At 31.3% G+C, this 17,531-nt stretch overlaps 1 protein-coding gene across 27 annotated transcripts; it reads left to right on the forward strand.

Annotated features, from left to right (window-relative positions):
• Window position 1: 1 nt before the first annotated feature.
• On the forward strand, window positions 2–12,188 carry LOC129312405 (putative disease resistance protein At3g14460). 27 transcript variants are annotated; one of them, XM_054954998.1, is made up of 14 exons: window positions 2–1,961; window positions 2,583–2,671; window positions 2,781–2,854; window positions 3,842–3,954; window positions 4,074–4,178; window positions 4,422–4,763; window positions 5,301–5,423; window positions 5,921–6,013; window positions 6,402–6,479; window positions 7,163–7,727; window positions 8,329–8,529; window positions 9,240–9,354; window positions 9,741–9,820; window positions 9,926–12,188. In XM_054954998.1, exon 1 carries the CDS (start codon window positions 2–4, stop codon window positions 1,937–1,939), a length of 1,938 nt encoding a protein of 645 aa, XP_054810973.1. In that variant the 3' UTR covers window positions 1,940–1,961; window positions 2,583–2,671; window positions 2,781–2,854; window positions 3,842–3,954; window positions 4,074–4,178; window positions 4,422–4,763; window positions 5,301–5,423; window positions 5,921–6,013; window positions 6,402–6,479; window positions 7,163–7,727; window positions 8,329–8,529; window positions 9,240–9,354; window positions 9,741–9,820; window positions 9,926–12,188. The 27 variants fall into 27 exon arrangements, with proteins under 27 accessions (XP_054810973.1, XP_054810977.1, XP_054810969.1 ...); XM_054955002.1 differs by having other exon boundaries at window positions 8,456–8,529; XM_054954994.1 differs by having other exon boundaries at window positions 7,163–7,350; window positions 8,257–8,529.
• The last annotated feature ends 5,343 nt before the right edge of the window (window positions 12,189–17,531 follow it).

Here is a 17,531-nt window from a genome sequence, read left to right on the forward strand (position 1 = left end):
CATGCATGACCTTGTAAATGATTTAGCAAATTCAGTCTCCGAAGGATTTTGTTTGAGGATGGAAGGTGATAAGGTGCAAAATAATATTAATGAATGGATACGCTATTGTTCCTGCTCAGGTGGGTTCCTGCGGGGTGATGAAATATCATTGGAACCTATTTATGTGTGCAAGCAGTTACGTTGTTTTGCTCAACTACAAGGATATGGTCGTATTGGTGGTCAGGTTGAAACGTTTTCAAGATTTAAGCACCTGCGAATTTTGACCTTGAAGGAAGTTTATACTAACACTGAATTAAGTGATGGTGTAAGGAATTTAAATTGCCTTCGTTATTTAGACCTCTCTGGTACTGAGTTTGGAAAGTTACCGGATTCAATCTGCACTATGTATAATTTGCAAACTTTGAAATTGAACGGGTGCCATAAGCTTGTTCAGTTACCTAAAGATTTGTACAAATTAATCAATTTGCATTATTTAGACCTTTCTTGTACTGGGATCAGCAAGTTACCTGATTCAATTTGTAAGGTGCGCAGTTTGCAAACGTTGAAATTGCGAGGGTGTGGGTCTTTGGCTGAATTGCCACCAGATTTGTCCAATCTCATCAATCTTCGACATCTTGATTTGGTTGGGACTTGTATAAGGGAGATGCCAATGAACATGGGAAGGATGAAATATCTTCAGGTATTGACAAGGTTCTGTGTGGGAAAGCAAAGGGGATCTAATATTAAGGAGTTAGGAAAACTCAATTATCTTCGAGGCAGGCTTGAGATTTTTCAGTTGTATAACATCAATGATCCAATGGACGCGGGGGAGGCCAAGATGAAAGAGAAGAATTACTTGAATGAATTGACTTTGGGATGGAGTGGAAACAATGAGGATTTACAAAATGAAAGGTCCGTTTTGGAGGCTCTTCAACCTCATATCAGCTTGAAAGGTCTTGGTATTAGAAACTATGGTGGCACAAGGTTTGTGGACTGGATGGATGCTCCTTATCTACCTAATTTAGTATCTCTTTGGTTGTACAATTGTAAATATTGCTTTTGTTTACCACCACTTGGGCAGCTGCCCTGTCTAAATAGGCTTTCGATTTGGGGATTAAAAGGAATAAGGGAGATTGGGTCAGATTTTTACGGGGAGAATTTGTCAATTGCTCCGTTTCCATCCCTTGAATATTTGGAAATTGAAGATATGGGGGAATTGGAAGAATGGAAGCATTTTGAAGGGGAATGTTTTCCTCGCCTTAAACACATGTTTATAAGAAGCTGTCCGAAATTAAGGAAATCCCTTCCTTTATGCCTTCCATGTTTGGAATGTCTAGAGATTAGAGGATGTGAAGGCTTGGAACTTGAATCATTCCCTATGAAAGATTCCTCCTATCCGAAACTTGAAGTGATCATCCTTGCTGGCATGACCCAACTGAAGTCACTTCATGAAGACATGCATGCACTATTCCCCTGCCTTCGTTCTTTAGAGCTGAAGAGATGTCCACAGCTGCAATTGGTTCCTCAAAGAGGTTTTCCTTCAAGCCTTATCGGAATTGCAATATATGATTGTCCGAAACTCATTGATTCTCGTATGTGCTGGGGCTTGCACAGGCTTCATTCTCTAAAAGAGTTAGAAGTGGGTAATCATGATTTTGAAAATGCCGAGTCTTTCTTAGAAGAGCAACATTTGCCGCCCAATCTTACATCTCTTATTCTTTATGGATGTTCAAATTTGACAAAAATAAACAACAATGGCCTTCTCTCCCTCACATCTTTTAAATGGCTAAAGATTAGGGATTGCCCAAATCTCGAGTGCTTGCCAGAGGAAGGTTTACCCAACTCCCTTTCTTCAATATGGATTAGTGGAAATAGTCCATTACTAAAGCAGCGGTACCAAAAAGTGGATGGACCAGGCTGGCATAAAATTTCTCACATTACAGACGTGCGTATAGATTAGATGGAACTGCATTCCCTTACAGGTATTTTATTTTATTTTAACCTTCCATTAATAAGTTGATTTCATTGTTTTGACATTTTCACTTTCTTTTTACAAAAATACTCAAAATCCGTGAAATTATCATTGTAAAATATTTTTTACATAGGAATCTTAGACTCAAGAAGCACCCACACCCAGTCGCCTAGTTTTAATCCTAGGATTAAAAATTATAGCGTTTATTTTTTTTTTGGGACTTTAAATTACTTGTTTGGTTCCATCTATTTACTTTTTGTTTTTTTTTTTGTTCTTTATTAAGTTGAAACTTATTTTTTGAAAAATGTATTAAAAGAATTCTTTGAAAAAAATATATAATTATTATCATTGAAAATATATTCTTTGTAAAATTAATATTAGAATCAAAAGTAATTTTTAAAAATTGCATATGATCAATAATTATCAATTATAGTTGCCCAAAAAAAAACTATCAATTATTTTTACATTATATCAATTTAAAAATAAATTTTAAATTTTGAAAGGGATTTAAAAAATTGTAAATGTCTAAAAAGTTCGTAAAAATATTATAGTTCATGATAATTGTCAATAAAAAATAATATCATAAAATAAATATAATTTTAAAAAAAAATAAAAAATGGCATTTGTTCAGGTTGGAGTACGCTTGAATGGCTCGGACAGGGCAGGGTTGATCAGGCTTTCGGACAATGTGCACAAACCTACCCATAAATAAGAAGCTTTGTACAATCGAATCCCTTCCCAATAAAATATTGTTTCTACCATGATTTTTTAAATAATACTTAAATTTAAATTTTTAATATTTTTCCTTTCTTTCATCTCTTGCTGGCAGTTCCTTCGTTCATTCACCCGGGAGTCATGATGCATATATTGAGTTTCGTTACTAATATTCTTTCTTCATTAAAGGTTAGAACTTTAATATTATAGCGTTTCTTGTATTTTTTTTTTTCACTTTCTCTATCTTTAATAAAATTGAAAATGACGTGCAATTGTTAAAAGTATTTGTGAGCTGCAAAGTTACTGCAGAAAAAACGTGAACGGGTACGAATCATTAATAAATGATGACATGTTATTGTTGCTACTTGTTCAACCAAATTTTGAAATTAGATGATTTTAAATTGCATGTGTTCAGATTGTATTTTAACAATAATAATCATTTGTCAAAAAAAAAAAATCATATTTGAAACTTTTTTATTAATATCATCTAATGTCATGAAAGTGATTATTAATTTTAGGAAAAAAATTCTTCACTTTAAAATTTCTCTAGCTGTCTGTAAGATAGTTGAAGATTGATTGATTTATTTATTATGATTTTTTAAAGAAAAACTCATTAATTATGTATTGAAAACTAAAAATGCCTTATATTTTTGGATAAATTGGCTCACTAGCAAAAAAAAAAAAAAAAAATCTTATGTCCAAGACCTAAAATTTGAGAGTATGGCCAATTTACATTGATATACAAGCGCTTCATTATTAAAAATTTATCGGGGTTTATCATTAATATACAATGGTATATCATTGACAAATATAATAAACTGACCATAATGCAAAATATAATAAATGTTGGGCTATTTGCTTGGTTTGGTCATATAACATAGATTATATCTACAAAAATTCCTTTATTTTTTAACATCTAACCTAAGACTAAATGCCTTATATTTTTTTAACAAAGGGAGTAAATGATTAAAAGGGAGGGGCATTTCAGGAAAATCAACACGATTTTTACAACAACCAACTTAATTGATTTCCTTAATCTATGTGAATTAGTTATCTAGTTCTTTCATTGAGGATGGGAAGGAGTATCTTATTTTACAACAAGATTTAAGCTCAGTGTACATGTTTAGTTATGATGCTATCTCCATTTACTTAAAAGCTCATCGTTTACTTGTGTAGGAATGCTTAGCGATATACCAAGTCTTTGGACTATCCTGAGTTTCCCAGAATCATATGCCATCCCATGTATTGCCAATCCTTGTTGTGATCTTCATCTTCCTCGGCATCTCATGGTACTTCTCTTATAAGCAACATGGTTGGATTCTACTTGTGATTCCAGTAATGATATTGCTCTTACATTGTTGGTAGTTTCCAAGGATGTGTTTTAACCTTTTAGGGTCCACTTTTGTAGGCTCTTCTTGGAGATGAAAATCCTGATAATATGATCATCATGCAAAGTTTCATGAATCTATAACCCTTATACTTGTCTTAACAACAAGCTCAAGAATTTTATCAGGTAGCACCTTAACTTTTTCATTATTCATTCATTCATTGAGTGTTCATAATTCTACAACCACGATAAATGTCGTTAATTATGCCCTCACAGCTACATAGAAACTCATGCACATCATGTGACAAAATTTACTTTTGTTTTATCTAGCAGCTAATGCACATCAGCAATATTTTGAATTTCAAAACCGACATTTTTGCCAGTGTAGTTATGATTCTTTCTCATGCTTTTATTTTTCTCCATGTGCAGAAATGCTAAGCCAAATACCATGGATTTGGACTATCCTGAGTGTCAAGGTGTGAAAAGTAAATTTGTGAAGATCCCATCCTCACATGAAATTTTGTCCACAGAACCACATGGTCGAACCTTCCTCTATCCAACCTCATCTTCCCATGTGCTGGTAGTCCTAGTTGTGGTCTTCATCTACCTCGGCAGGCATTGTTCAATAAGACAGTTGTCAAAAGTGCAAATGAACAGTGGGGTTGGATTCTATTCACTACCCTAGTTGTGATATTGCTCTTAATTTTCTACTGAGAGGAAGAAAGGAGGACCCATCATTTTCCATTTATTGTAGTTGCTTATCGTGGTTCTGTAAGAATCACCTTCCTTGGAACTAAAGTTTTGCTCTGTTTGGTTTCTATTTCTAGAGGTTTGAATTCCTAGATAAAGTTACTTATTATTGTGATGAATTTGATAGCAAAATGTCAAAAATCTATAGTCTTTTTTACTTTCAATTGTCCAATAATAGGAAACTTCCAATCTAACCACATTAAAATGACAAAATATGTGATAGGAGACAGAGCTATATGAATTTGGTTTAAGCTATGGAATCTTGTTTATTTAGAAAGAAGTTTGCTAAATGAGGATTAGAACTTCTCTGACTACCCTGCTGCCAACAATTGTGAAGATATTGAAGTTCAGTTTTAGGCATGTTTGAGAATTGAATCATAATTGATCACCATAGAAAAGCTTTATATATGCCTTTATACTTCTTTATATACTCTTCTTTTATCTCATGGTTTGCTTCTTCAGCAGAAATTGATAAATCTTTTAAATTATTTATAACTGATGCTAAGCACCTGAAGCTTGCTTTGTATCTTCTATTCACTTTTGAATTTTTATTTGTAGTTGGATTTGCATCTGAAATAAGTTTGCCAAGCTTGTCTGTGAAAGTCGCAACAAGTGACAACTAACAAAAGCTAATGGCACGCTGAGTATTCAAATTTATGGATTAGTTGCAAACGATCAATGGTAGATATTGTCCTTTATTTTCCTTTGTTGCTTTGTTTCTTTAAGATTGAAATTTGTCCTGTAACATTTCAAAGAAAAGGACAACTAGTGTATAACTATGAAGTTATTCGTAATAGTATTTTATGAAACTAATTGATTCCATTGTTCATTATGACTCTTTCTTGCTAAGACTAAAGAGTTTTATTACTTATCCTTATTCCTCAAAAAATCTAGTGAAGCCACGATGGATTGCTGGGCTTTTGGGATTCATTCATTTTCATTATGTCTGCGTCTGTTGTTATAATCTCGGTCGAGTGGTGAAAATTGGATACTTCGGTGCCTGACATAATTTAATTTTCAATTCTAATAATGCTCAACACCATTCACGGGTTGATTCTTGAGGGTGGAAGGCTTTTATCTTAATGTCTTTTGGAGTATAAATGAGCTTGTTAACTTATCAGAATAAGTGAAGTTGTGGAATATTTCAACCGCCATTTCATATTTTTTTGAATTTGCAGGCAAGCTAGAGATGCTGTCAAAGCTATTAAAACAACCAAAAGAAGGAAAAAGGCTTTGTGGCAAATCCGAATAATTAACTTCATTGGGTCATGGTGAGTACGCAATTCTTCATCTAATTCTTATCAGTCTATTCCTCAAACAAGAATCTCCATTATGCAATTTTATAAGACTGAATTTACAATCCTTGTTGCGAACAAGATGAAAAAGAGGAAAAAAGAAGGTAGTGCAATTATGTTTCTTGATTCTCTTCTTTATGTACTTTTAACTCTTTGGGTTAGTTTTTAATGCCGGGTCCTATAAATAGAGGTGATGTACACTTATTTGAGATAATGAAATGAATGAGAACTTCTCCTTATCTTCTCTCCTAAATCTCTCCTTTTTTTGTCTCCCTCATCCCAATCTCTTGGTAGTTTTCTTTTCTTCATAATGCTCTTGTTGGAAGTTTGGATCTTTTACTTCCCTGTCATCTCTTGTTGGAAGTTTGTAGTTCTTTATTCGTCTATCCGGGAGTTATGATGCATATGGAGTTTTTGCACCGTTTTTCCTTCTCAATTAAAGGTTAGTACTTTAATATCATTGTGTTTTTTGGCTTTAACGTATTTTTTTTTTTTTGCAGTTTCTCTGTCTTGAAAAATTAAAAACAATGCCATGAAAACTTGTAGCTTGGTGGTTAGTGTGCTACACACTCAACCTACAGATTGCAAGCTCGAATGGCAGACCCAAAAAAAAATTAAAAACAATGTGCAAGTGTTAAAATATCTGTAAGCAATAAAATTCTTGCAAGGCAAAGTGAATTTGTGTAACTCATTAATAAATTATGCCATATTATAATCATTGCCCACAAAACTTAGAAATTAGACGATTTTAAATTGTATATGTTAAGATTATAGTTTGACAATAGTAATCATATTTGAAAAGAGTTTTCTTCGTATAAAATAATTTCATGTAAATAAATTTTCCTTCATAATTCCATGATTATCTTGGGAAAATTTATAAATGTATAAGCTTAGCTAGCTAGACTTGTACTAATCCTTAATATAATAAAAATATCTAAAATTTATTGTCAAGTCGCCCCTCCATCATGTTTCGTTACTTGGCAACCTAAACTCCTATCACATAGACAAATGTCATTCATAGGAACTTTAGTATTATCTAATTTTGCAGCAAAATTTAAGCTTGGTTTACAGGTTTAAGCATGATGCTATCTCTTTGACTTAACCTCAGTTTTGTTCATTGTGTAGGAATGCTATGCCAGAAGATACCAAGTCTTTAGGCTATCCTGATGAGATTCTTAGAATCATATGCCATCCCTTATACTGCCAATCCTAGTTGTGATTTTCATCTTCCTTGGCATCTCATGGTACTTCTATAAGCTGCATTGTTGGATTTTACTTGTGATGCCAGTTATGATACTACTCTTACTTCAATGGTAATTTCCAGGGATGCATTTAGCCTTTTCAAAACAACTTTTGTAGGCACTATTTGTTTCTTCAATGGAAGTTGACAACTTTCTTAGTGATCCATAACTGACATTTAACACTTGAAGCGTAATCTGTTCTGCATTAGCATTCCCTTCTACATCATCTATTTACTTCTAATCTTATTTATTTGTTAATTGATTTCAATCTGAAACATAAGCAAGAGTATTATTGCTGCAACTGTTTGAAATTGATTGGTTTCAAAACATTGAAATCTGTGAATGAGTTGCTCAATTCAAAGATATCTATAGTGCATTTATGTCCTTCTATGAGACTTTTTTCAGGATTGATTACTGTCCTAGAACATTGCCAATGGTATTGTATGATGGTATGAAACTAAACTGAATATATTGTTCAACATGATTCTTTTCCACTAATGTTTTGCTACAATCCATAATTCCCCATGAAAATGTGTCATGCCAAAAATTGATTGCTGGTCGCTTGGGATTCCTTTGTTTTCATGATGACTGCATTTTCTATGAAAAAGTCTTAGTTCAGTAGAAACAATCTGATGTGTTGGTGCCTAGCTTAGTTTTCAATTTTAAGAATGTCTACCTCGATCCATGGCTTGATTGTGGAGCTGAATGCCTTTTATCTTGATGTATTCAACCATGGTATATATATTCTTGAATTTGAAGGCTAGCTAGTGATGTTAAGGCTATTAAGAAGAGGCATTGTAACGAAAATTTCAATACCTTAAACCATTATGAGAATGTAAATCTTCATGTAATTCTTGACACTGTCTATTCCTCACACATGCTTCATTGTGTAATATTACCCAACTTGAAATTTACGTTCTTTGCTTTCCTGTTCTATGATGTTGTACTAAATGATCTGTTCATCTGCTAATTTTCTAGCTGATGGAAATGTTGATCAATAAAATTGGAGACCATATTCAAAAAACTAAAGAAGAATTATATTCCACGCAGCAATGGCAAACAAATCTTATGGTCTTGGCTTTTCTATTCATGCCGCTTAGATTGAAGCAGAGAATTAGAGAATATTCTTGCAAGATTGAGAGACCTATATGCTCTTAATTTTCCATGGTTATTTCAGATTAGTTAAGTTCACCGTTAGCTCTTCAACATGAGAGGAAGAACTATAAGACTCATCGTTTTCACATCAGACAGGTGCTCACGGTTTCTTTTATTGTACTCTTGCTCAATGAGGTTCTGTAAGAACCTTCCTTTCTTGAAAATGAACTTTTTCTCTGTTCGGTTTTTCCCCCTAGAGGTTTGACTTTCTGGATAATGTTTTTTTTTTAGTTTGAAGGATGTGATAGTAAATATGAAAAGCCATAGTCTTTTTTCAGTTCATTTGCTAGATAATTGAAATATATGAGTCTATGATACTGATCTTCTTACTATTATCAATATATGATAGTATATGGTGCTCTGTGAAATTAGTTTAAGATATGGAATCTTGTTTATATGCAAAGAAGTTTGCTGAATGAGGATCATAACGGGACTAATGGTACTATGCTTAAATGAATTGGGAATAAACACAATTGTCCAACACATTGAAATTTCACTTTCCGTTGTGCTTGAGAATTGAATCATGATCAATCACCCTATAAAAGTTTCGGAATATTTTGCTTTCTATTTATTTGTCCTATGAAGGAAGATGTTATATGGCACTTCTCAAGAATTTTGAATATCAATCAAGTGAATGATCAATTGCCTTCAAAAGTTTCTCTTCATTTAGTCCTCACTAGTTTATTTCTTCAGCAGTTGACAAGTGTTCTAATTTATTTAACTGAGATTAAACACTTAAAACTCCCTTTGTCCTGCATATACGACTCTGTATCATCTGTTCACTTTTAACTATTTTTAATTTGTAGTTGGATTTGAATCTGAAGTAAAGCTTTCAACCTTGTCAATCAACGTTGCAACAAGTGAATTACTGGCAAAGACTAATGGCATTGAAATTTATGAATTAGTTGCTCGTAATCAAAGGTACTATAGTCCTTTTATCTCCTTCTGTGACTTTGTTTCTTTAAGATTGATAAATTTTCAAGAATATTGCAAAGAGAAACGGATTCATTCATTTTCATCATGTTTACATCTGTTGCTATAATCTCAGTTGAGTGGTGAAAATTGGATACTTTGGTGCCTAATATGCTTGGTTTTCAATTCTAATAATTAAGTTCACCACCAACCATGTCTTTTATTCTAGAGGGTGTGTAGTTTTCTTTTCCTTTCTTTTTTGTTTGGATAGAGGAGGGTGTGTAGCTTTTATCTTGATGTCTTTTGGAGAATAAATGATCTTGTTGAGGTCCCAGAATAAGTGAAGTAGCCAATGTTTCAACTTTTAACCATTTTATACTTTTCTGAATATGCAGGCAACCCAGAAATGCTGTCAAAGCTGTTAAAAAGAAAAAGCTTTGTAGCAAATCCCATTAATTATCTTCATTCAGTCATGGTGAGTATGCTATTGTTCATGTAATTCTTGACTTTGTCTATCCCTCAAGCAAGAAGCTTCATTATGTAATTTTAGGAAACTGAATTTACAATCCTTGCTTTTCAGTTGTATGGTGTTGTGCTGAATGATCTGTTCATTCACTGATTTTCTAGACGTTGGAAATGTTGACAAATAATATAGGAGAAGATCATGTTCAAAGTCAAAGAAGAATCATGCTCCATCCTGCAATTGCCAATAGATTTAGTGGCCCTACCTTTGTTGTTGATGCTACTTGTACTGAAGCAGAGAAGTTAAACATTGTGCCTTTATAATGTAGGGAGCTTGTAAATTGTTGATGCTATTTCTTGTATAACAATTACTTTAAGTACTTGAAATTAGTTATGTTGCTTCAGTACTAGCTGGAACTAAGAGAGCTGTGGGTGAAGCTCGTTCTAAAGCTTTTGAAGAATTTTATAAGAACCTTGAGACGAAGGAAGGAGAGCAAAATATTTATAAGATTGCCAAGAGTAGGGAAAGAAAATCAAGAGATCTAGAACAGGTAAGGTGTATTAAGGATGAAGAGGGGAGAATTTTAGTTACAGATGATGAAATTAAAAATAGATGGGAGACTTACTTTTCTAAACTTTTCAATGATGGAGAGGATTCATCTAGTAACTTGGAGAATTTAGTAACTGGTGAAGGAGAACAAAATTTATCATTCTATCGAATAATACGTGATAAGGAGGTAAAGAAAGCTCTTAAGAAAATGGCAAATGATAGAGTCAACGGACCTGATTGTATATCTATCGAAGCGTGGAAATGTTTAGGTAAAGAAGGGGTGAGATGGTTAACTAAGTTATTTAATGTGATTTTACGGTCCAAGAAAATGCCTGATGAGTGGAGGAGAAGTACATTAATTCCTGTTTATAAAAATAAAGGAGATATTCAGAATTGTATTAACTATAGAGGAATTAAACTCATGAGCCACACAATGAAATTGTGGGAGAAAGTAATTGAGCACAGGTTAAGATTGGAGACAAGTATTTCTGAGAATCAATTTGGTTTTATGCCAGGTAGATCAACTATAGAGGCGATTTATCTACTAAGGGGATTAATGGAAAAGTATCGTTGTAAAGATAAAGATCTACATATGGTTTTTATTAATTTGGAAAAAGCTTATGACCGTATACCAAGAGAAGTGCTTTGGAAAGCGTTGGAAAAAAAGGGAGTACGGATTGCTTATATTAAAGCCATACAAGATATGTATGAGGGGGTAAAAATTAGTATAAGAACACCTAGTGGTCAAACAAAGGATTTTCCTATAAAGATTGGACTACATCAGGGATCATCTCTGAGTTCTTATTTGTTCAACTTGATTTTTAATGTTTTGACGGAACATATTCAAGAGGAAATCCCGAAATGTATGCTCTTCGCGGATGATATAGTTCTTATAGCAGAGACAAGAGAAGAGGTTAATTGTAAACTTGAGTTATGGAGTAGGACATTGGAGTTGAAAGGTTTTCGTCTGAGTAGAAGTAAGACGGAATATTTATATTATAAATTTGGTAAAGGAATATTCAATAATAATTTGGAAGTGAAATTGGGAGATCAAATTATACCTCAAGTGGAAAAGTTTAGATATTTGGGAGCCATTATTCAAAATGATGGCGAAATCAGTGGAGATATTTTATATAGAATTCAAGCTGGGTGATTTAATTGGAGAAAAACTAAAGGAGTTATTTGCGACCGTAAGGTGCCTAATAAACTTAAAGGAAAGTTTTATCGCACTGCTATCAGACCGGCAATGTTATATAGTAGTGAATGCTGGGCTCTAACGGGACAGCAAGAGCATAAAGTTGGAGTAGCAGAGATGAGAATGTTACGATGGATGTGCGGACATACACGTAAAGATAAAATTCGAAATGAGCACGTACGCGAAAAAGTGAGGGTGGCACCTATTGAGGAAAAAATGATAGAAAATCGGTTGAGATAGTTTGAGCATGTACAAAGAAGACTAAGGGAGGCACCAGTGAGAAGAGTGGAACATATAACTTTGAGTCTGATTAAGAGAGGTAGAGGAAGGCCTAAGAGAACACTCTTGGAAGTTGTTGAACGCGATCTCTTAATTAATAATATTCCTAAAAGCTTGATAAATGATAGAGCACAATGACGTCTTGCAATCCATGTAGCCGACCCCACCTAGTGGGATAAAGGTTTGTTGTTGTTGTTATTGCTTCAGTACTAGCTGGGGCCACAGAAACCTATTGAAGGGGTCCATTGGAGATTATGATAATGTTTGTTTGTATATTGGTCATTAAGAGATTAGAACTTTCATATGGTAACCAAATTCTATGTTTTTTTTAAATGGAGTTTTTGGTTATTCTCAAAATTATTTTTTTTTTTTATAGAATATAGAATCCAGGGTTTGTGTTGTGGTTGCTACAACTAAGGAAATTGTTGGTTTTGAACAACCATTACATATGAATCTGATTTATCATGTGCTGATACAACTAATTTTGGTTGTGATGCCTCATAAATCTAATATTTTATTGCATTTATGTTACATTTTCCTTGAATCAGGTCTTATGAGCTATGCACGGCACTGTCTCTCCTCTTCCAACTTATTATTCATCTATACCTTAATTTACTTATCATGTGAGACTTATGGAAGGAGTTTAACTGACCAAAAGTAGAAAGGCAATTACATTCTCTCTTAGCATTGTAAAAATGGAATCTTAAAAAATATGGTAATGTGATTAAGGAAAAACCAGCAAGATTCCTTCTGAATCTGATATTGCAAAAAGTCAATGTATTCATAACAATACTAATACAAAGATACTAAGTATTCACACAAGGCATCAGTTAATAGAAATCATAATTAGTATAATATTGCAAAAGATGGCTCTAATAGCTCTATTTAGGTTGGGCAAGATTTAAATGCTTAACCTTATATATATAATTGCACAACATTTATATATATATATATATATGTATATATATATATATATATGTATATATGTATATATATATATATGTATATATGTATATATATCTAACTAAATCAAAATAAGTGAATTTTTTAATATATACATAGTAATAATAATAAGAGTTAAATAATTGCGTAACATCACACTACTCATGATGACTACTCAACATAGTAAATTTCAAAATTTAGAAAAATTAGTTAATTTTTACTTTTAATTCTTTTTCAGCATGAAAAAATTAATTTTATTAAAAAAATTTGTTAGAATTTTTGTTAAATTTAAGTACTTGAATAGGAGTTAGAGTGCTGGTAACATGAGTCTGCATAGTGACGGACCCAGAAAATTGTCATTGGGGGCAAAATTTATATAAGATAAATATTAATATTTTGAAATATATTTTAATTATTTATTAAATTAATAAAAAAAATAAAATCATGAAATTAAATGCATAAGAAGCAATAAAATAGCTACAAAATTATAATAGCTTAAAAAATAAAATCATCTTAATACAAGCAAACAATATATTGTAAATGATAAAATAATTAATAGTATCTCTGTCTCAAATTATAATATACTTTTAGGGGAGATTCAATGTCTTAAAATATAAAACACTACATTTTTTAAGGAGATTTGGTATCCTAAAATATAAAACATTTGATAAAAATAAAGTTTCATCAATGATACTTTTTTAATATTAACCTTCCCATTATATTTTTCTGCAATATTCTTTCGCAAATGGAGTATTAAATAAAGAAAAAATGATAATAAAATACCTTTGAAATATATAAATGATAATTTGTCCCTCAAAATGTCATAATTTTCCTAAAGTCATTAGGAACTTTTCTGTCATTAAGAAATTTATATAAATTATTAAATTGCCCTTATTAAAAATAAATGATTCACAACTTTCCTTCTTATATTCACAATAATGCAACAGCAAACAAAGAATTAAACATTCAAAGTTATAATTTGTTGTTACATTTTGTGAATTAAGAAAGAAAGTTACAAATATAAAAAATAAAATTATAAATTATTTATTTTTAACAAGTGTAATTAGTAATTTATATAAATTCATTAATAATAGAACAGTTCCTAGGAACTTCAGGAAAATTATGACATTTTAAAAAATTAAATTATCATTTATATATTTTAAAGGGATTTTGTTGTCATTTTCCCTTAAATAAATGACATTTTTAAAAGTTTTACATTTTTTTTTGAAAAAATAAGTTTATAAAATTATTTAATGACCTTTATTGATATATGTGATTTTCTCAAAGTGTCTTTTAAATTAGGATAAATAGAATAGCTATTAATATCATACTTTGATTCTCTTTCTCGATAAAAAAATCATACTCTTTTTGAATAAATATTTTCAATATAAAGAATTAAAGATAGTTCTTCAACTTTACTCCTTATACTAATAAAAAAGTGTTACTTTAAGTATGAATGAGTAAAAATTAAAAATTAAAAAAAAATCTGACCTTAATAACCCTTAAAAAACAAAGATTAATATTTTATTTTGATAAGTAGAAAAATATTGTATAATATTTAGTATATTGTTATATTTATATAATATGAACCAACATTTTTATTAGTTGCTAAAATTGATATCTCTACATACTATAAAATTAGCAATACAAGTAGCATTAGCTTCCTTGATTGGATCAGTTTTCATGCACAAAAACTAAAAATTTTTTAACAAAAAAAACTGAAGTGTTCAGAGCAAAAAATTTTTGGGAGGGGAAGCAAATGACAATTTTATGGAGGGCACAAATGAAATTTTCCCTTCATGATTTCATTGGATTTAGTGGGGGCAGTTGCCCCATGAAGCTACACATAGATCCATCCCTAAGGCTACAGGTTGTGGGTTGTGCAGTGTGAGTTAGCATAACTTGTATCTTGATGAATTGTATTTTTATCCATCCCACAACCTATAACACCGCTAACTCGTCAGTTAAACACACATACACACACACATTACATTTTTTTTCAATTTTAAAAATTACAAATTAACCTCTTTTCAATATATTTTTATTGTAAAAAAACTCATATTTTCTTCCTGAAAACTAATTATTCAAATACCAATAAAACTCATCCTAAATCATTAAAAAAACACATTACAAATTTAAGATACATAATTTTAAATTTCCTCCCCCCTTCAATTGTCTATCCATATTTTCTCTCTCTCTCTAATCTCTCTCCTCAGTTGTCTATCTTGATCTCCGCCATACTTCATTTCTTATAGTTGTGAAACTTAAATTTCTTTTGGTAATCAGCTCCAAGCATGGATTTGATGATTGAAAACTCGGACCTAGAGCTTAATGGAGCGGCTTAGTTTGATGCTTAATTTCAATTTCTTCCCTCTCTAATTTATGGTTTTATTTATGCTCTTTCATTTCTACTAATTAATTCCAGTGATAATTAATTATGTTGGAAAATTAATCACCTTTTACTTGATTGATCTAATAATACACATAGCAAGCTAGCTCTTGTGATATTGATTAATTACATATAGCTTTGGGCCGGGATTGAACTGAGGAGTTGGCTAGTATGACCATTATACTCTTTTAGTGCTTTTCAGTAGGTTAGACACTCTAGTGATGTGCTTGACTCATGAAGAAAAATATGAATGAGAGAAAATGAGAGGAGAGTCATTGTGCTTTGCTAAGTAATAACCTTATTATTTATACGGACAATAATTATAAAAATATTTAAATAATAAAATTTAATCTTTTAACATATTATATATATAATAACTTCTACCATATATTATTGACTGAACAAAAAACATAATTAAAAATTATTTTATCCAATACTGATAAAAAATATTTTATTTAATTTAAAATTCTATTTATTAAATTATTAAATATATAATAATCTTAAAATTTAAAACTACAACTAAATACAAAATACTTAACTTAAAATTAACCTCAAAATTTAGAATTATAATTTATTTAATTAATCTAAAAATTAAATATATTGCTTGTTTCATAAAATTTTATGATCAAAATATAACTACACTACAAATATTATGATAAAAATGAAAGGAAGCAAGAGGCAGCAATGCAAAAATTGTTGGGTAAATTTGAAAATAAAATTCTCTCTCCAAAATCTTCTCATATTTGGAGAAAAAAAGTGGGAGAAAAATAATATGTGGAGCTCACATGTTATTTTTCTTTCACTTTTCACTCCCCTTCACTTTTTTCTCCATAGTCAAGCAGGAAAAAGTGTTGTTCCCCCCCTGCTTTTTCCTCCCATTTTCTCTCCCCTTTACTTTATTTCCTACCAAGCATAGCACTAGGTGATTGGTTATAAAAAGGGAGAATGACAGTTAAATCCAAAAAAAAAAAAATTTATGATAGTTAATTCTATTGCAAATTTAAAATTTTCAATTGGAAATACAATATTTAAATTCTAAATATAACAATTAATTTGCAACTTGAATTCCTATTTATAATTGTATGAATTGATATTTATAGTTATTTTATAGAAATTTTGTTTAAATAATCCTTTTGAGACTTTATTGTCATTCTCACTTAGAGAAATTTTCTGTCATAATCCACTGGTCCACTGCATTTCAAGCTCTGTCCAGATTGTTAGATATAATGTTAAAATTGAATTATTATCATATATTTAGGGTTATAATGCCTACCAGCTATATTTTAATTTGTTCAATTATTCGCACAGCTGTGGAGCATGGTCTAATAATTTTAATAACTATTTTCATATATGCATGAAAAATCTTAATTATTATCATGTATATGCTGTGCTTGTTGTATATAACACTATAAAATCCTTCATATATGTGAGGTTGTCAAGCATATTTTCTTACATGTATTATACTTTGTAAGCCTCTCTTCTTTTAATGCATGATGCATGGTTACTAGGTTGTATACTTGTGTTATTAAAATTAGGGGGAAACATATAATAAATATGAATCAAATAACATTAGTTAATTATATTGGACAAGTTGATGTTGACAAAGAGTAAAGCTGATTGCTAATGTGAATGAGGAGGAGATGATGAGGGTTTTGTGTAGAGTCATATTTTTTTTAATAAAAAATAAGAGGACACCATGGGTTAGCCTGTTGTAGGTTCAAACTATATGGTGCGAGTCAAAACCCGACCCACATATAAATGAACTCATTTTTGCCAACCCACTCCTCCACGATTTGCCGAGTTAGCACCAACTCTAACAAGAGTGTAACATTTTGAATGGGGGAATCATCATCCATATATCTTAAATAAATAGATTTCATTCAAGCTACATATTGAATACAAGCTTCCATAAGATCTATGAGTAGAAAAAGACCCAAGATATTAGAAGAAATGAAAAAAGAGACTTCACTAAAAGAGAAAAATTTATTTTAAACTCAAAATACAAAATACACCAAACTACTAACTTTTTACTTCTCTCATTTACCCCACTTTTCTTCTTTTTGTTTTCCTTTTTCTTCTCTATTACTCCTTGCTCCCCCTCTCAAAAAATCTTCTCTCTTTGCCAACTATAAATAAATAATAAAAAAAAATGCAACTTGAAGAGCAAGATAAACGAAACTTTCAAGTAAGAAGAGTGTCTTGTTGAGTAAGCACTTTTTTCATCTATAAATAGGACACTTAGATAAGTTATTTGCATAAAGAAAGTGGAAGCAAGAAAGCCTAGTGTGGTGAAAAGAAGAGAGACGGTGAGGAAAGAAGATGTCCTCAGGGAGTGAGCGAGTAAGAAGAGGAAGAGAGGAAAGAGAATG

The sequence above is a fragment of the Prosopis cineraria genome, unplaced genomic scaffold, assembly GCF_029017545.1.
Source record: "Prosopis cineraria cultivar Desert tree isolate PC_DT_omini unplaced genomic scaffold, ASM2901754v1 PC6, whole genome shotgun sequence".
NCBI classification, from domain to species: domain Eukaryota; kingdom Viridiplantae; phylum Streptophyta; class Magnoliopsida; order Fabales; family Fabaceae; genus Prosopis; species Prosopis cineraria.

Excerpts from the sequence above, each read along its gene's own strand:
- LOC129312405 (XM_054955006.1), top strand. The coding sequence starts at position 2 with ATGCATGACCTTGTAAATGATTTAGCAAATTCAGTCTCCGAAGGATTT.